Source organism: Aphanomyces invadans, assembly GCF_000520115.1.
Source record: "Aphanomyces invadans strain NJM9701 unplaced genomic scaffold supercont1.18, whole genome shotgun sequence".
Classification (NCBI taxonomy): domain Eukaryota; phylum Oomycota; class Saprolegniomycetes; order Saprolegniales; family Verrucalvaceae; genus Aphanomyces; species Aphanomyces invadans.
In genome coordinates, this window is record NW_008580163.1 from 826,723 (window position 1) to 844,423 (window position 17,701).

Here is a 17,701-nt window from a genome sequence, read left to right on the forward strand (position 1 = left end):
CGAAACGTTGGAGAAGAAAAAGGCATCGCAAGAATTTGCCAACCAACTCTCGGGGGTGATGGCTGTCGTCAGGCACCACACTGAAACATCATCGCCACATGTGGATTTCGCCTTGGTCGCCATGGAGCATGCCGCGGCTGCGTTTGCGAAGGACATGAGCCAGCAGTGCGCCGTTCCAGTGACCGTTCCGTTGAGTCGTGGGTGGCATGGGGTTGTGGGGGAGCTGCTCCATCGCTTGTACGTGATGGCTTCGTTGAAGCGACTCCTAGTGCCCGAGGTACCTTCTTATTCTCGCTCACTGCGGCTGATCGCAAACGGCAACAGATTTTCCAAGAATACAGCGTTTCCAAGACGGAAGCGATCGTTACGATGGACGGGCTGGAAGCGATAGTCTTGTTGGTGACTGGAAAAGCCATGACATCCATTGAGCGGCAGCACATTCAAGCGCTCTTTCCATCTGGGTAAGATTGAAATTTGAAATGGAAGGTGCTCACATGATCCAGAGAAATTCTGTGTCCGATCTTGCAACCCAATCCTGAAACCACCAAGACGATCGACGCCATGAGGAACGTGGGGCCGTGGTACAATGCGCTTCATGGTCGTACCCTTCGCGGCCAAAACCAACCGCGATGTCGACACACGTCCTTGTCGAAATGGCTTGACATGCCGCTATTCACGTGGATCAAATCTATCAACCAAGGGCGTTGCCAAGTCGCAAAGTACAGTAAAACCCTCATCGATATGGGCTTGTACACGGTCATCCATCTTGCACAAGCTCAACCAACGCTTCGCCCACAAGATTTCAAGGAGCTAGAGCTGAGTGATCGTGGCACTCTTATCTTTGAGCTTTTCGGGCTGCGATCCAGTGTCGAACGTGCCGCTGGATCAATTGTCCAAGGGGCTGGCCGAGTAGTATTTGCACGCGCCAAACTTCGACAGATGCGCGAGGTACGGCATTGCGCACGGGAAGACAGGGACGCTGCGATTGGCCCTCCGTCGATGCTTCAGCAAGAACTCGCTCGATTGGACAGGGACCGTGGCATTTCTGCTGTGTGGGACGCCGTGCTCACCCGCGTCATGTACCAAGTGGACAAAACGACCCCACCTATGGACAAGTTCATGTGTATCCCCATTCGGACTGAATTGCGTCAGCGCACGAACGTCGCCGCCTCCGTCATCCAGCAGACCGTGCGAATTCTGTTATGACGACAATCCTTAACATCAAAAAAACTCAACATTGTTGATCTGCCACGTCATATTATATAAATTCACACCATAAACAAGTAAAATTGAAGTGGAATAGAATATTTGGAATTTAATTTCGCGCGCAAAACTCCACCATACAAATCATATCAACTTGATTTCACACATTTCCACATCGCTGGAGCAAGGCACTCGAAGATGCTGGCGCGACACCTTGGACCCCGGGCGACAGCTTCTTTGACGAAGGCTGCACCGCGTCGCCACTTTAGCGCGTCGCGAGGGGCCGCCAGGTCTTCACCATCTGCGTCTGCGCGTCGAGAATTCGATGCGTTCATCTTTGATGCACATGCGTCGTGCAAGGGAAAGCGATGTACGATGGACGCATTTGCACGCCCGGAAGGTTGCGGCGAGGATTCGTTTTTTGTCTCTCCTACCATTGTTGGTGTTGCAGATGGTGTGGGTGGATGGAATGAGAATGGCGTCGATCCGTCTGCAATTAGTCGCGCTATGATGCGGTACTCGCGACAGCTTGTGCAAGGATACGAAGGCGACCCCGCCATGTTGTCAACCCTCGATATCCTCACTGAAGCGTATGCGTTGACTTTGAAAGACGATGCGGTGGAAGCAGGAAGCACTACGGCGTGTATCATCAAGATTCGTGCAGGGAAGGATGGTGAACCAATGCTCGACTACACGAATTTAGGCGACTCGGGGTTTGCCATTGTTCGTGGCGACAAGGTTGTCTTTCGCAGTTCATTTCAAAGCATGGGGTTGGCGCCATTCCAGTTGGCCAAGATCCCCGAGCGATTCAAGTGCTATGGTGCGATGGAAAGCCAACCGAGCGAGGTACAGATTTCTCCATCTGTGACTCATTCTCGCCTCATTGCGCGAATTGGTAGGCGAACAATGGCACCGTTGCACTGGAGGACGGCGACATCATCGTGCTTGCGACCGATGGCGTTTGGGATAACTTTGCCCAAGACTTGCAAGAGATTCCTCCTTTCTTTCCGGTACATTTTCGAAAGGCAACATCAACTCCTCTCATCCCAATGCGTAGCCTGTTATTTCTTGGCGGCGATACTGGCACGGCCGCATCGACTCCCTCGTGAGCGTCGTAAGCTCGTGCAATTCCACGAAAGAAGCCGCCGATGCTGTTGTCGAAGCTTCCCTCTCGCACAACCTCAAACCCGACGACGTCACGGTCATCGTGGCCAAAGTTTCGGTCAAACCCAAGGCGAAATTGTAATCTAGTTTCTTCTATCATAAATCGAGGTTTACACGTTGAAGCTCTCGCCGCATCCGCAAGTGCCTTTGGCGTTGGGGTTTTCAAACGTAAACTCGGCCGACACGGGCGTAATCTACGAATTTCACGAGTGAGAACATGATGGCTTGAGGTGACGGTAAGGCTGCGGCCTGGAGTACTTTGTAGTCCATTGTAGTGCCGACGACGTGGAATAGCGCTTTCGACTCAATGAACACCTTCACGCCTGTGACCGCCCGTCGAATTAGCATACATCGTGCTCATAAAATAGCATTGCAATGTGCTTCGTACCCTTGTCAGACACTTCTTCGTCCAGCTTTTGCTTCTCTGTTGCGTAGTTCATCGTGTACGACAAGCCACTGCATCCTCCTACATCAACAGCACCACACACACGTGATGGGACAAGCGCAACAACAACGTGAATCCACCTAGGCTTTACACGTACGCGTCCGAACACCGAGCCGAATGCCAATCGCGTCTGGTTGATTCGCCATCAACTCTTTGATGCGCGCGGCGGCTTCGTCTGTCTATTTATCCACATTGAAGGTCACGCCATCTTTGTTCGACTATTCCTCATACGTACAAGTTTGATTGCTGCTGGAATCTCCCGTCGAAGGCGTGATCGGGCGGCCGGTGCTGCCACTGCTGCTCCGGTGGACAGTGCACGGCGAATCATTTGCGGGCTTCGGAGGGCTTCGTCCAATGCTGCTTCAAATCCGCAGTGCTCTAACTGTGACAAGAAATAAAATATATACTTGGCATTTGTAAGGAAGTTGATATACTTGTATAAAAATATGGTGTCGACCTTCCCACGACCTGATTGGTCGATGCAACACACACGTAATTCGATGTCGGCCGCCACGCGATGTGGCGCACTGGATCGACGCGACCCGCGGCGGCAGGGGTACGGATTCCACTAGATCGATGCGTTAGACCGCCCAATGACCCCGCGAAGACTGATGATTGGACTGTTGTTGTGGATGCTGCTGCTGGGGTTGGGCCTTGTTCTCCCACACGTAGAAGAAGACTTTCTCCTTCATCTCGGCGAGGCTGTTGAACCGGTCGACCTGGAAAAGGATCTTGGTGTTGGGGTCCTTCATCTCGCCAAACACGTTTTGTCGGCACTGGTTCACGTCTGGGGATGTCAGGCCTGGGACGTCGTTCATCGGGACAAAGTTAATCTGGGTCACACCGTTCAGCGCTTCCTCATAGAACCCCAGCAGGTTGAGCGCACGATCAAAGGCAGGCAATCCAACCGGGCGGTTGGACGACTCGACGACGTATGTGCGCGCCAACACACAGAAAACCTGCCGTTCAATGGCTTGTGTGATCTCTGGTGACGTCGTGTACCCTCCCACACTTGCGTGGGAATCGCCCATCATGAACTCTGAGAGACCGCCAGATGAGCCACGGAAGAGCGACGGTGGCACGTCCAAGCTGTTCACCATGTCGGTGATGCCACGTGTCAATGGCGGTGGTCCCATCGACGAGGACTGTGTCGACGGTGGCACAGCCTGGGCAGAGTTGGACTGCTGTGGCGGCGACGCGAATTTTTCGGTCAACTTGAGCAGCGCGTCCAAGTGGCCGACCGTGTCCGACGCATATGTGAGGAGGACGTTCGCGATGAGGCACTTGCTTTCATGTTGCTGCGAGTCCATTGTCATCGTGTCCTTGTACCGCCAACATGCTGGGCACCGGAAGATGGGACGGTCCTTGTCCTGGCTCCCGTCCAGCCGCATTTCGTACCCAATCGGCTGCCACTCGAGTTGCTGGAACCCGTGGATCACGGATGTTGTCCATCGGAGGATACTTTCCATGGACGGATGCAATGTCGACGGCGCGCCTCCATGGGACGTCGGCGACGAAGATGGCATCATTCCGTTCGCACTGCGCTTGGATGGACGCGAGTCCATGTCGAACGCCGTCGTGCCGGGGTGGTGGCCGTGTTCGCCACCTCGCGGCGACTCCAACGGATCGATCAAAGGATGATGCGAAGTCGACGACGTCCCACCGCCATTGCGTCGCTTGTTTCGTTTGGATCGGACTGAAATCGGCGTACTCCAGTCCGGCGCGACGTCGAAGTGCAGTGGAGATTGCGCCGTGTCCGGCTCGACCTTGAGCCGAAACGCCTGGCCTTGGTGATTCTTGCTGACGTCTTCGATACGGAGCTTGAGCAGTGCCATCCCGTTGTTGTCGATCACGCGCTGCGAGTCCGGAGATAGCTTGAGAATGTCTTGTTTTAACACGGCATGCTCGTTTTCGTACAGGAGCGTCACGCGAAGAGGCACGGCGCGGTGCCCGACTGGTTGGTTCGTTGCGTCGACGAGGAGCACGGGCAACGGCATGCATTTGTCGCGACCGCCTTCATCCTTGTACCAAAGTTCAGGGAGTTCTTCTTGGATCACAAGGCGATGACGGATGCACGTCATGTCGGTCGACATGACTGGGGCGACCTCGTAGTCGTTCCCGATCGGGGTTAAAAGGAACTGGAACTTCTTGTTTCCGTGAGTCATCGACGTCTCCTCGATCGCGAGTTTCAAGCAGCACATGCCATCGCCGTTGATGATGGGTTTCGTCGATGGATCGATCGTGACGAGCGGTTTGGAGCTCGAAGTCGGTTTGTCCCCCACGAGGAGATCCACTTGAAGCCCCATCACGATGCTAAGAGAGGCACGATGAGATCCCGAGAAAACAAGTATGCAGCCGTACCCTGTCTTCAGGTTGTCCGACTCGTCGACGAGGTAAACCGTGATCTCGAACGGATGGGACTGGAAGGGGAACTTGGGAGGTTGCGGTTGGATCTTGAGGCGCAGCTACGAGGACGTCACGATGAAGGAAGTCGACAGAAGAGGCTCCGCGGCCGCTCATCTCACCCGTTCATTGTGTATCTTGGACTGATCCACGGTGTCGCCGCCGGGTGCCATCTGTGCGTGAGATTTGATCGGTTGCGAGGGGAATTTTTCCGCCGTTTTCACAGAATGCGCTTTTCGTTCGACGCAGATTCGAGGAACTCCAATATGCGGAATTCAGGCAATCGTGGCTAGCCTCCCGACGTATTTATGGATTTTAATTCACAATGCAACGTAATTGTTGTGTATTTCTTCAAACATTGAATTGTATCCGGATACGTACGACCAAGCGACTGGCTCCCTTTTCTCCTTCGTTATTACCGACATTCCTGCCACGTTTAGCCTTTTCCGTCAGATACATACTAATTTCAAAATATATTTTAACACATTCGACGTTTTCCCTTACTTTAAGGACATCTTTCAAAGCCTTGAGAATGAGAATCTGGACCATGAAACGCAGCGGCGGCAGCTTGGCAGACGTTGGTGCGGCGGCACGCTCGTCCTTCTCGATGGTACATAATCTCCTTAGCGATAATTCATTCATTCGTTCTCTATTCATCGTCCGACCACACCATGTCTTCGACGTGATCAGGGTCGTCGACACTTCCAGTCGGCGGCTCTCGCGCCACTTCGTCTTCACTCTCGCTGTCCTCGTCCTCGTCGTCATCTTGGTCGACAGCGCCTGCGTTGGACGCAGGAGATGACTGAGCATACTGCGAGGCCTTGTCTGCAAGCTGTTTCTTTTCCTTTTCAAGCATCTGAGCGATGGCGGCCTTGCGTTCTGCCGCCAAGAACGCTTCAATTTGTGCCATGTCTTTGGGGGCAATGTCGGACGTCATGCGCTTATTGCGGATCCATTCGCTGCGGGTCTCAATTTGCTGGCACAGGCCCTTGGCCAGGCGCTTCCACTGCGGCACGGGTGTCGTCGTCGCAAACTTGCTCAACGCCAAATGGAGCGGGACGCCAAACTCGGGAAACGCGATCGAGTACTTTTGGACGTCGCATTCCTTTTGGAGAAGGTCAAACACCTTGGACACGACCATCTCTTGGACGCGGCGCGACTCGAGCGCCGACTTGGACAGCTTCACGAGCAAGTCGAGCTCGACAATGTCCGTTTCCTTGACCGAGTTCTTCTTCTTCTGCGTCACGAGCGGCGACTGGAGGATGTCAAGGAGGATGGGGGTCGTGGGAATGAACGTGTGCGTTCCCAGCGCGATTTGTTGCAAGATCTTGACGCATTGAAACTTCAACGGGACGTATCTACAGTCCACACACACGGCGACAATCAGAGGCCGCCTCCGCCGCAGTCTACGTACCTGGCAATGCTGGCCAAACGAATGGTCGCGAGTGTGAGTTGGGTGAGCGGGTACACCAACGCTTTGAGCCCAGGGTACGCCGACACGACCGCGGCCCACACCTTAAGGCAGTTCACAAAGCGCCACGTCAAGATGCCTTTGAGGACGTCGGCGGACGGCGCCGCGATCGCCTTTCGGATCGTCATGGCGAGCTGGCGAATATAGATAAACACGTGCTGATACGACGACACAAGGTCGAGGCCGTAGAGCTCCACCATGCAGTTGCCCATCACGATGTGGTGCTGGAAGTTGACGCCGTTCGTGAACTTGACGTTGCGCATGTAGGCCAAGTACAGCGCTTTCAAGCACGTTTCGAGGAACGGGAACGGAACGAGCGTCGCGAGTTCGCGGATCCGGACGAACGCGAGCATGCACACGGTCGTGTCGAGGGACTTGCCCCACACGGACACAAAGCACTTGAGCAGCTTGCGGGACGTCTTGAGGCACGGCGCAGCGTACCGGAGGAACGCATTCAAGCTGCGCAGCACAAAGCGGTGAATGTCCTCGGATGTTGTCTCCTGGATCAAGTACACACAGCAGTGGAAGAACCTGCGAACGGTCATGCTGATCTTGGTCCACTTCTTCGTGTCCAGCGACACGGTCGTGTCCTTGTCGTCCGCGGGGAGGTTGAAGTACGCGCGAAGCGCCGCCTGCGTGTGTGTGAACACGGCCACCATCAGCCGGTTGTAGACGGCGCTGGATCGAATGTCGTACGGAGTCTTCTTCACGCCAGCTTTGATGCCTGCGTCAGCACTGCGGCACGCATCCGAAAAGATCTGAAGGAGAGGGCGTAGCGACGCGATCGACTTGGACGCGGCGCATGCTTTCTCGATCGACGTCAGCTTTTCCATGGTGAGTTCTCGGCGGGAAGCGCCGCCTTCTTCCGGAGCACCTCCGTTCTCATCATCGTCGGACTTGTCGTCTTCCGGCATCACAGACATGTATCGAGGATCCAGAGCGGATTCGTCTTCTTCTTCCGAGGACTCGCCGTCGTCAGCGTCGTCGTGGTCGCTATCGGCGGCGTCATCGTTCGCCCCATCGTTTTGTTCGTTGTCGTCATCGTCTTCGTCCAAAAAGTCGCCGTTCAGGAAATCGTCGACGTCCATGTCGTCAAGCATGTCGGTGTCGTCGTCGCCGTTGCGCGCCGGCGCGGTGGCAGTGACCGCTTTCTTGGCCGGCTTTTCACCAGCCTTCTTGTCCTTCTTTGCATTGAAGCGCTTCTTCTCATTGCGCTTCGCAATCTTGTGCTTCAGGTTGCCCTTCTTGATGAACTTGATCGCTTTCTTCTTCTGCGATCCCATCGTGGCGGCGTGGCAAATCCAGATTGAACATGCAGAAGACCATTCAACCAGCTCCCACACAGCCAACCACAAGAGAGGAACTTTAGCGAACTCGACACCTTCAATAAAGTAAGCTCTCCGATAATTTGCACATTTAAGGCATTTGATTGGATGAAATAGATTATCTTAGCGAATCACATGGACGTATTGCGATGTACAGTATCCAATTGAACGCCAGAGTTTAGATCGAATCTGAAGCGATATTCACGCGACCCACGGCGAGCCCCTGGCCCCACGGTGCAACGCGACGTCCGCGGCGCCTTCCTTCTCCCTTCCGAGTACCAATGAACCGACTGCTGTCGCAGTACTGACAGATCCCACGATCTCATGCACAGGTCTCTCCGTCGTCGTTTGGACCAAATCAATTTGGTCGATCAAACTCACCCGCGTGACTTCAACGGCTTCGTCCGCGCTGTTGTAAGCGAACACGTAGCAGTCGCTTCCCGTCTGACTAATCGTGCATTGAGCTTGCACCATGGGAAACAGCTTGAAGAGGCAGTAGACGCTGCCCCCCGTGCATACACCTGCACATGTCGTTCAACCACCGACCGCGCAGGTCAACATGTTGATCATACCATCGTCGGGCGACCCCATACGGCACAACCACAACACAATTCGATGCTTCAAGTCATTGTACGCCATACAGCTTTCCACTGATCGCTGCGGGGGCTACACATGGCGTCCGGGTTAGTTTGGCACGTCAATGGGGAGACATGACTGGGTTGCACCTGCAGGATGTCGGCGGCTCGAGGCATGTTTTCATTCAAAGTGTACGTGGCGCCCACTTGTATTGACCGGATCCGATTCCTCAACTGTTTTCGTCGTTTGGTGAGCCACAGACCTGCGTACTTCTTCCCCAGCACGATGCCAAAGCACGTTCCGATCATGCCGAAGACGTACACCATCATGGCGGCCGTGTCATCCAGTGTTGAGACGTTTCCTCTCGCGTCAGTCGTCGTCACAAACGTGAGCAGCCACGTGTAGAACGCCATGAGAGGAGGCAATTTAACTTGAATGGTGGTGAGGAGCCCGCCTCCGACGGTCACGGCGATCGCCAGCGTCGTCGAGTTGGCAGGCACGGCCCATGCGGCTCGGCGCACCCGCTTCAGGACAATGTTTAGCAGAACGAGGCTCATGTACGCGCACCAGACGGTCCGTCCAAGGTACAACACGCCAAGGAGGAACAGCGCCATGTCGGCGGTCTGGCCCATGCGAAGACACGCCGCGCCAAAGAACTCGGTGCTTGCGAAGAAGTCGACGACAAACGCCAAACACACCCACACGTTCGACAGCACCAAGCACGTCGGTTCGCCGACAACGATTTCGTACCGCACGGCCGTCGACGACACGTGCAGCGGCAGCGCTTCGAGATTCCGTCGCAGGTGCCGCAGCGGCACGTAGTACTTGTACACGATGAAGGCCAGGATAGCCATCGACATGACGAAGCGATAGACGAACTTGGCGACGATCCACGTCGGAGACCAAATATACGGCGTGAACGTGAAATACACTGTGGCAAACTTGTCGTTTGTGGCGGACATCGTGTCGGCCACGACCCACGCCGCCGACAGACTGTCCTGCTTCGAGCCAAAGTAGATGCGCCACACACGACCAACGTCGATACTCGCGTCGCGCCGCCCGCACACGGAATCCACAATTGCTCGTTTCACGTCTGGCGGAAAGTATGGCACCCCCAAGATGGACGTAATCAACTGGACAGGGTCGGCGCACGCCGACGACGACACGGACGTTCGCATGACTTCGACCACGTGGACGGGATCGTGGTAGTACGCAGCGCCATGCGGCAACGTGGTGTTGTTGTATAGCTGCTTGAACGGATGGATCGTCGCCACGGCTGGCTCGGGCAGCAGCGATGGACTGACGGATGGAAACACGACTGGAGCGCGGTACATGGCAGTGTCGGAGATAGGCAACGGTTCCGTCAGGTAGGGTTTCAGGGGCATCGCAACCAAGTTTACCACGAAGAGACAAGTCACAGCGACCGACGTGGTGGAGAAGTGAACTCGCCGAGGTCGTGAGGCTTCCGCACGATGCTCGGTGATGCCACAGGGGGGCTGGACCTCGTCGTCCTTGTTGCCGACGTCGGTAGGCACGTCGGTCATGGTCGATTTGGTCCGTTCGGGGAGTGTAACCGATACGAATTTGAGCGTTTCAAAACCGCCTGCAGTTACCTCCAGTAATCGATTCACTTTGACGGAGACCCGGTCCTCGAGAGCGTCGTCGATCTGTGAGCATCCCCATGAGGTCTCCACCGACAATCGCAAAGAAAACCGACGGACAGAGGGCTACCACTTGTAAAGGATTGAGAGCAAGTTGTGTTGTCCTCATCGAACGTCACATGCGCAAGCAGTCGGTCAGCACTGGTCGTCACGGATGAGTTAGCTATCTGCACAAAAGAGCTGCCTTCCTACGACATGCCAGACTTCGTCCAAGGAAACGACGTTGCTGACGGTGTCCACCCATCGGCGAATTGAGTGCTCAGGCGGCTGCGGTCAAGCAGCTGGTTGCAGCGATGGCACGCATACAAGAGGCACTGTAGCTCATGCATGCTGTACCTCAGCCTACATCCGGGGGAATTTGCTGCTCTCAACTCGACCGTTCAAGCATTTTCACCAAGGAATCATGACGGGGCCGTGACCTAATTCACGACGACATTGTTGGGTCTACGGGGAATCTCGAACGTGCTCTTCGAAGGGTCGGAGAGATCGAGGTGCATGCGATGGGGAATCGGATATAGCGCTCTGTGGCGGTACAGCGGATCGCCGGGAAAAACGGTGAACGTTCCAGGGAAGTCGTCCTGGGCACAAAATTCAGGGGAATTCGTCATGCACACTTATCGTACCGACGGTGGGAGGCGCTGGGGCAGGACAGTCGGGATGTTGCCTGTGGCGGCATCGGCCTTGGCGGTGGCCCAGAGTTTGTTGGTCGATTCAAATTGACGGAACTGATGGAGGAGATACAGCTGAGGCGTGGCAAATGCAAACAATCCTTTGGAATAACCAGCCAGGGCGTCCTGCGCCGTCAGCCACAGACACTCGCCGTCAAGCTCGGAATTGTGCGTCTCCACCTGCGTAGTTGACCGCGCTCAAGAGTGCAAATTGCGGGAGATGGGGCCGTACGTGTGGCACGTCTGCACCGGTGATGCGAGCGAGGAAGAACCACGTGTCAAACCGGTGGGGTGATCCTTCTGGAGTAATGACGTGGCTGAACGGCAAAAGTTCGTCGACTTGTGCGGCACATTTCGCCCGACGTAGTAGCGAACCAAAGTCGTCCTTGTCGTCGACAATCCGATGGCGCCACTGTCGTCGGTCTGCTTGTGTTAGGGCCGTCCACAGCCGTGGGGCTGTCAATGAGACATCGACTTCTTCAAAGAGTTCGCGGATTGCGGCATTGAAGAACCTATAGAGCGGCATCGCATGAACTATATTGGAGCTACGGGCGGGGGAATCGCCGTACCGTGAGGGTACATGCGGGTATGGCGATGCGGTCGGTGCATCGTTGTCGGCGGCGTCCACCTTGTGCTCAACGTGTCGTCATACAGCGCGCAGGGACACAAACCTACCTTGCCACCAGGAAACACCATCATGTTCGCCCATGCTTTAGCGGTCTTGGGTCGCTTCACGAACAAGATCTCCTCCAACTCGTTGAACACAACTACGCTTGCCGCCTCGCGGACCGATTTCATCGCGATGTCGTCGTTCGCTCAAGGCGATTATCCGGTACAGTCATTTTTATCCGGATTTCGCCCCACACATTTGATTGAAATTCAAGCTCGGCGGGATGCCGAGCGATTCTTCATGGTGATCGCGGCCGCTCAGGCCACCACCCATCGCCTCGGCCGATGGAGTCGCCTACTTTGGGCGACGGAATGTTGAGAACATTCCATGCAGACTGCCACGATGCTTCGGGAGAGTTTGCATTACGTGCAAGGGTTTCAATCCTATTTATACAACGTCGGTCGTCGGCATTCGTCACACGTCCCAACATTCAATTGATCGAGGAGGATGCGGGAACGTGTGTCGATGACCATGTTGAGCCGGCGGCGGTACACGGCCCCGAGAAAGCCCGTCCACGTGTCGCTCTTCGACTCGTACATCGACGTGTGGTCCACCGGGATGACGGTGGGCATTGGAGGCCACTTCTTCGGCTGGAACGCGGGACTTGTGGCAGGGCCGTGGAGCTTTGGCCTTGCGGTGTTGTGTATGGGCCTTGCATATATATGTCTGTGCTGCTGTCTTGCTGAAGTCACGAGCATGGTACCGTTCACAGGCGGCGCGTTCGGCCTCGCACGATGGACGTTTGGTTTCCACGCTGGCTTCCTCGTCGGGTGCTGCGAGTCGCTTCAGTACATTCTTTACGTCACGTGGAACTTTGTCCAGCTCAGTCGATTCATGGCGCTGGCGTGGCCAGCCTTGGCCGCGTACCCGTACGCCACATGGATCATGAGCTACGGCGTCGCCGTTGGCGCGCTGTGCTGCGGCAGCACGCCCTTCACGTGCTGGAATCGAATCCTGGCGTTTGCATCACTCGGACTGCTGCTCGTCTACGTCGTTGGCGCGATCCCAATGGCCATGCAGCCCGCGCCGACTACATCCAACGACCCCGCGACCCCAAACGTGCCATTCGACATCCACACGTTCCTCCAAACGCTGCCCCAAGCCGCGTGGTTTTTTGTTGGCATCGAGACCCTCAATCGTTTGTGCAACGAAGTCGAGTCCCCCAACATTACGATCCCCCGGAGCCAGCTCTGGTGCATGTTGACGCTGTTTTTTACCGCGCTGGGGGTGTTTGTCAGTGTGCACGTCCTGCCTCCCGGCCTGCCAGCAATCGCGGCAGCCGTCGCCCCGTTCAACTTTGGCTACGCTCGCCTGTTTGGATGTTCGATGCCGCTGGCGACGCTGCTGTCGGTCCCGGCCACGTTTGCGTCTGGGCAAGGGTTCGTCCAAGCTTACACGAACATCATTGTGGCGCTCGGGAGCTCGCGGCTCCTCCCGGAAGTGTTTCTCGTCAGTTTGGAGTCGACGGGCGCGCCGATCGTGGCGATTTTGTCTGGCACGGTGCTCAGCTTTGCGCTGTGTTTCGTGCAGCTTTACGCAGACGTGGACGCCGTGCTTTTCCACGCGGCCATGCTCTTTGCCTTCATCGCGTACCTGTCGCAGTGCATTGGGTACATCTACCTCCGCCGCGAGCACCGAGGCATGGCCCGGCCTTTCAAGAGCCCGTTCGGCGTCGCCGGCGCTGTCGTGGCGAGCGCAGTGTGGCTGGTCAGCATCGCGGCGCTTGTCGGTTTACAAGACTGGCGCGGGACGATCTTTGCTGCCGCGATGCTTGCACTCTGCTCGGTGTACTACAAAGTGTACGCCCACCAGCACCAAGTGTTCTCGACCCAGGAGAACAAGGCGCTGCTCTTCGCTCATGTCGGTACGGACGATCCATCCATCTCGTCCAAGGTGCTGACGGCGTCCATTAGCGCGCCTCAATTCGCGGCAATCCTATCGCCGCCGATCCATCGAAGGGTTTGCCGGCGAACTCGTCAAGCTCATCAATCCCCCGTCCAAGTACAAAAAGTCCTTCCCTCCCATCTACAAGGTCGCCAACAAACAGCGCCAGCGCGCGTGCAAAGCAATGGTCGTCGTTGCCGTCGGCGCGTCCGCGCGACGATCGATCGGCCGCGACATCTTGTCGCCGTCCGAACAAGAAGAGCGTGAGAGCGACGCGGCGCGACGCAACGCAGCGCCAGACCCACCCGTGACACCGCCGACCGACGCCTCTCACACAATGCCATCCGACGCACCGAGCGTTCTCTTCCCGCCCTCCAAATCCCTTCCGACTTAACTGCTCAAACTCGATGCTGCCGTCGTTTTCTGCTCGAGGTCGCAGCGCCATCGTCGTCGGACAATTTTCCATCGACGAGGCTTGTCGACGACACGCTTTCCAGCACCTGCCGCACGACTTCGCTGCGTCCGCCTCGTCCACCTCGATGGCTCGTTCCAGAAGACGCTGACCTCGTTGAACCCACTTCACCGATTCTCGCGGCGCCATCATGCCCACCAGCGATGTGTCAGAGCCGGACACGTGATTAAAAAACTGGGAAATCGACGGTCGTCCGTGTCGAGTTTACAGTAGCTGCCACCACGGGCGTGCACCGCGCTTACCCACGCCGCTTGCTGAGGCGCCACGAGTCGGGGGGGTTGAATCGGTCGTGGAGAGGCTCGATCTTTTGCGCTTTCTTCTGCTTTGTGAGTTTGGTCGGGTCGCCCTTCTTGAAAAACGCGGGCGCGAGTTCGACCAGCCACTTGGGCTCGATCGCCATGACGTTCCTCATGTACTCTTTCGTCGTGAGCACGAGCTCTTGGTACACCACCCACTCGGGATTCTTGTTGAAGAGTGCGGACGACGGGTGGATGTAGACGGGCTGGCCTTCGACCATCGTGCGATACCCTTCCTGCGGATCCTTCTTTGCCGTGTTGGCAAAGTACCCCGACACAATAGCACGTCGAATCTTGTTGTAGTTTTTCCCAGCGCTGACCACCTCCATCTTGAATCGATCGAGGATCGACAGGAGCTGCTTCCGGACGTCCTGCGCGCGGCGGATGGCCCGCGCTTGGATAAAGTTCTCGTAGCACCATGGGTTGCTAAACTTGGCGTGCTTCCATGCTTCGTACACGGCCAGGAGAGTCAATTGGTCGCCTTCAGGCTGGTGAAACTTGGCTTTCTTCGAATCGGCCGCCGCCTGCTTGTCTTTCGGCCGAAAGTAAATGTTCTCGACGGACAGCATGCTCAAGATCGTCAGGATCTCTTCTGCGCAGCCCAGGACGACGCTCGTCAAGAGCACTTTGCCCATTTGAGGGTCCATGGGAAACTCGGCCATCTTCTTGCCGAGGCGCGTGAGCAGGCCTTCGTCGTCGAGCGCGCCGAGCGCGTACAAGTTTTCCATGGCGCTGACCAAGGCCGGCACCGGTGGCGGGTCGAGAAAGTCGAATCCCATCAGGTCGTTGATTCCCATCGCTTTGAGCTGGAGCACGACCATCCCCAAATTGGACCTCTGAATCTCCGGCACCGCAGTCGGAAGCATTTCGTTCTTGTACGCGTTCTCTGTGTACAGGCGGTAGCACTTGCCCGGTCCCGTGCGGCCGGCACGGCCGGCGCGTTGGCGCGCCGACGCTTGCGAGCACGGTACCACGATGAGCGAGTCCATCCCGACCTTCGCATTGAACGCTTTCTCTTTGCAAAACCCGGGGTCGACAACGTAGTAAACGCCGTCGATCGTGAGCGACGCTTCAGCAATGTTGGTCGCGACGACGCACTTGCGACTGCCCTTGGGCGCAGGTTCAAAGATCCGCGTCTGCATTTCCGACGGCAGCGCCCCGTAGACGGGCAAAATAATGAGTTCCGGGGCGAGGGCGCCAAGCGCCTTGATGCGCTGGTACAAGACCTCGCACGCTGTGTCAATTTCTTCCTGCCCCGTCAGGAACACGAGGATGTCGCCTTCCGGCTCGCTCAGATGAATCTGCATGACGGTGATGAGGGCAGCGTCCAAGTAGTCGGCTTCCGGCTCCTTTGTGTACAGAATCTCGACGGGAAACGTTCGCCCAGGAATTGTAAAGATCGGGCAGTCCAAAAAGTAACGCGAAAACTTCTCCGCGTCCAGGGTGGCACTGGTCACGACGATCTTGAGCTCCGGCCGCGTTTTCAGGAGCGCCTTGAGCAAGCCAAACAAGATGTCCGTGTTAATCCCGCGCTCGTGCGCTTCGTCGAGGATGATGGCCGAGTACCGGCGCAATTGGTTGTCGGCCAAGTACTCGCGCATGAGCATCCCTTCCGTCATGTACTTGATGACCGTGTCGGGCGACGTCACGTCATCGAATCGGACGGAATACCCGACTTCTTGCCCCAACGCACATCCAAACTCTTCTGCGACGCGCTTGGCGACGGACGATGCAGCGACGCGCCGAGGCTGCGTGCACCCGATGATGCCGTGGGCCGTGAGCCCCATCTCGGCCATGTACTGCGTCATCTGGGTCGTTTTGCCCGACCCGGTTTCCCCGATCACAACGAGCACTTGGTTGTTTTGAATCGCTTCCATGAGTTGGCGCTTGAGCTTAAACACGGGAAGCGACTCGCGCTGCTCGATCATCGACTTGGACGAGACGTGGCCGTAGCTGAGCGACGCTTTCCCCTGTGTTTTTTCCTTCCATTCGGGCATGTCGAACGCCGCGCCGCCCATGTGCATGCCGCGCAGCTCGGCGGCAAAATGGCGCTCCCCGGCTTCCGGCATCGGATCTTCCCATGGCCGGTTCAAGTCTTTCGGAATCGAATCGAGCAACTGGTTTGCCTGCGTTTGACGCATCTCGCGCCGCTCCTTCGCCAGCGTCGACTGCGTCATGGCCGCGCGCGACAGGGACCCGTCCGGGTTCTTGACAATCTTGACCGGGGACACCTCCATGCTCGCTTTCGTCTGGCCACGTAGAAACAACGGCTCTTCCTCGTTCAATTCGACCTCAAACTCCTCCTCTGTCTCTTCGATGTCGAGCATTCCCCCCTGCTCCTCGTCGAAGGTCGGGTACTCGGACATCGGGAGCACGCCCGAGTTGATCAACTGGCGGATTTCCCACCGTTCGGGGGACGACAGTCGCTTCGCCGCGCGCGGCTTCTCGTTCTCGTACGCGTCTTGCGCGCTCTGTTGCATGCCGGGCGCAGACGCATTCACCCAAGCCTTGGTGTCGCGGGCGACATCGCTGCCGCCGCTCCGCTGTGGAAGCAAGTCGCGACCGGTGGTCTGGTCCACGTCCTTCATCGACAACAACAGCTTCGACCCTGCCTGGCTGATAACTTTGACCCATACGCGGTCGCCGCGCCGGACAAAGTCACGCACGTTCGACACACGCACCTTGTCGCTCAAGTTTTTCACATGCACGAGGCCTTCATGGCGGTCGCGGTGTTCCAGCTCGACGAATACGCCGAAATCCATGATCTTGACAACGCGGCCCCGGTATATGCCGTGCATTTCGATCGGACCGTTTGAGCTACTGCCACGGGGAGATCGGGATCGAGAGCGACGACGGCTGCTGCCGCCATACTTGCGATCCGGCGACCGACTGCGACTCCTTCGCGACGACGAGTAGTGGGAGCGCCGAGGTGGCGAGGCACGCCGACGATCTCTCCTGTCGTCGTCGCGGGGACGACTGGACGATGGAGGAGGAAGCGCTTGTGCTTTGTCTTCTGGGTGCAGCCCTGGAATGTCGTCAATATCGATCTCTTCGTCATTGATGGGCTTTGTGTTGGGTCGCGCAAGGCCTGGAAACGGGTTGTTCTTGTCTGGCATGACACTCGTCTTGGCGACTTTCGGTTTCTTTGACATCGTGTGGATCACCTGATAAAGATGGAGGGCAAATTTCTCGGGCACTTCTGCGTCTTGCTCTTTCAACGTAGCATGAAACTTCTTGCCGTCCGCGGATTCTCGGGCCATGTTGATGATGAACTCGGCAATCGTGCGATCGCTCATACCCAAGTGGCTCTCCAGCTCCGAGCACACCTTCGACACCAGACTCAACTCCTGTAGCTTCTCCATGTCGGCTGCGATGCCGCGGCGAGTACAATGGAATGGCGCCGCACGATCTACTAGTCCGGATACTCTGAATTATCCGGATTCCAACGTGTCGAATTCGTGCA

At 56.7% G+C, this 17,701-nt stretch overlaps 9 protein-coding genes across 16 annotated transcripts; 4 read left to right on the plus strand and 5 right to left on the minus strand.

The window, feature by feature from the left end:
- Nucleotides 1–121: 121 nt before the first annotated feature.
- On the plus strand, nt 122–1,300 carry H310_08789 (hypothetical protein; the record flags this gene model as incomplete). The annotated part of the gene is made up of 3 exons (XM_008874661.1): nt 122–277; nt 325–461; nt 504–1,300. The coding sequence occupies 3 exons, from the start codon at nt 122–124 to the stop codon at nt 1,204–1,206; spliced, it is 996 nt and encodes a 331-aa protein (XP_008872883.1). The 3' UTR covers nt 1,207–1,300.
- Nucleotides 1,301–1,356: 56 nt separating this feature from the next.
- On the plus strand, nt 1,357–2,501 carry H310_08790 (hypothetical protein). Its single transcript, XM_008874662.1, has 3 exons — nt 1,357–2,049; nt 2,103–2,213; nt 2,261–2,501. The coding sequence occupies exons 1-3, from the start codon at nt 1,402–1,404 to the stop codon at nt 2,447–2,449; spliced, it is 948 nt and encodes a 315-aa protein (XP_008872884.1). The 5' UTR covers nt 1,357–1,401; the 3' UTR covers nt 2,450–2,501.
- H310_08791 lies at nt 2,203–3,194 on the minus strand. 2 transcript variants are annotated; one of them, XM_008874664.1, is made up of 5 exons: nt 3,048–3,194; nt 2,910–2,991; nt 2,756–2,833; nt 2,626–2,690; nt 2,203–2,561 (listed from the first exon to the last, which is right to left on the minus strand). In XM_008874664.1, exons 1-5 carry the CDS (start codon nt 3,138–3,140, stop codon nt 2,478–2,480), a joined length of 402 nt encoding a protein of 133 aa, XP_008872886.1. In that variant the 5' UTR covers nt 3,141–3,194; the 3' UTR covers nt 2,203–2,477. The 2 variants fall into 2 exon arrangements, with proteins under 2 accessions (XP_008872886.1, XP_008872885.1); XM_008874663.1 differs by having other exon boundaries at nt 2,203–2,690.
- A 24-nt stretch (nt 3,195–3,218) lies between these two features.
- Nucleotides 3,219–5,432, minus strand: H310_08792. Of its 2 annotated transcripts, XM_008874665.1 has the most exons (3): nt 5,338–5,432; nt 5,174–5,277; nt 3,219–5,125 (listed from the first exon to the last, which is right to left on the minus strand). In XM_008874665.1, the coding sequence occupies exons 1-3, from the start codon at nt 5,386–5,388 to the stop codon at nt 3,394–3,396; spliced, it is 1,887 nt and encodes a 628-aa protein (XP_008872887.1). In that variant the 5' UTR covers nt 5,389–5,432; the 3' UTR covers nt 3,219–3,393. The 2 variants fall into 2 exon arrangements, with proteins under 2 accessions (XP_008872887.1, XP_008872888.1); XM_008874666.1 differs by having other exon boundaries at nt 5,174–5,432.
- Nucleotides 5,433–5,676: 244 nt separating this feature from the next.
- On the minus strand, nt 5,677–8,070 carry H310_08793 (hypothetical protein). The gene is made up of 2 exons (XM_008874667.1): nt 6,630–8,070; nt 5,677–6,573 (listed from the first exon to the last, which is right to left on the minus strand). The coding sequence occupies exons 1-2, from the start codon at nt 7,967–7,969 to the stop codon at nt 5,865–5,867; spliced, it is 2,049 nt and encodes a 682-aa protein (XP_008872889.1). The 5' UTR covers nt 7,970–8,070; the 3' UTR covers nt 5,677–5,864.
- A 36-nt stretch (nt 8,071–8,106) lies between these two features.
- Nucleotides 8,107–10,145, plus strand: H310_08794 (hypothetical protein). Of its 6 annotated transcripts, XM_008874673.1 has the most exons (4): nt 8,107–8,286; nt 8,344–8,694; nt 8,743–8,778; nt 8,848–9,631. In XM_008874673.1, the coding sequence occupies exon 4, from the start codon at nt 9,023–9,025 to the stop codon at nt 9,407–9,409; it is 387 nt and encodes a 128-aa protein (XP_008872895.1). In that variant the 5' UTR covers nt 8,107–8,286; nt 8,344–8,694; nt 8,743–8,778; nt 8,848–9,022; the 3' UTR covers nt 9,410–9,631. The 6 variants fall into 6 exon arrangements, with proteins under 6 accessions (XP_008872895.1, XP_008872890.1, XP_008872891.1 ...); XM_008874668.1 differs by having other exon boundaries at nt 8,107–8,694; nt 8,848–10,145; XM_008874669.1 differs by having other exon boundaries at nt 8,344–8,778; nt 8,848–10,145.
- A 355-nt stretch (nt 10,146–10,500) lies between these two features.
- Nucleotides 10,501–11,744, minus strand: H310_08795 (hypothetical protein). The gene is made up of 5 exons (XM_008874674.1): nt 11,592–11,744; nt 11,486–11,544; nt 11,149–11,428; nt 10,872–11,096; nt 10,501–10,826 (listed from the first exon to the last, which is right to left on the minus strand). The coding sequence occupies exons 1-5, from the start codon at nt 11,712–11,714 to the stop codon at nt 10,668–10,670; spliced, it is 846 nt and encodes a 281-aa protein (XP_008872896.1). The 5' UTR covers nt 11,715–11,744; the 3' UTR covers nt 10,501–10,667.
- A 244-nt stretch (nt 11,745–11,988) lies between these two features.
- H310_08796 (hypothetical protein) lies at nt 11,989–17,642 on the plus strand. The gene is made up of 2 exons (XM_008874675.1): nt 11,989–13,450; nt 13,500–17,642. The coding sequence occupies exons 1-2, from the start codon at nt 12,034–12,036 to the stop codon at nt 13,862–13,864; spliced, it is 1,782 nt and encodes a 593-aa protein (XP_008872897.1). The 5' UTR covers nt 11,989–12,033; the 3' UTR covers nt 13,865–17,642.
- Nucleotides 14,089–17,638, minus strand: H310_08797 (ATP-dependent helicase HrpA). Its single transcript, XM_008874676.1, has one exon. It carries the CDS (start codon nt 17,598–17,600, stop codon nt 14,181–14,183), a length of 3,420 nt encoding a protein of 1,139 aa, XP_008872898.1. The 5' UTR covers nt 17,601–17,638; the 3' UTR covers nt 14,089–14,180.
- Nucleotides 17,643–17,701: the final 59 nt, after the last annotated feature.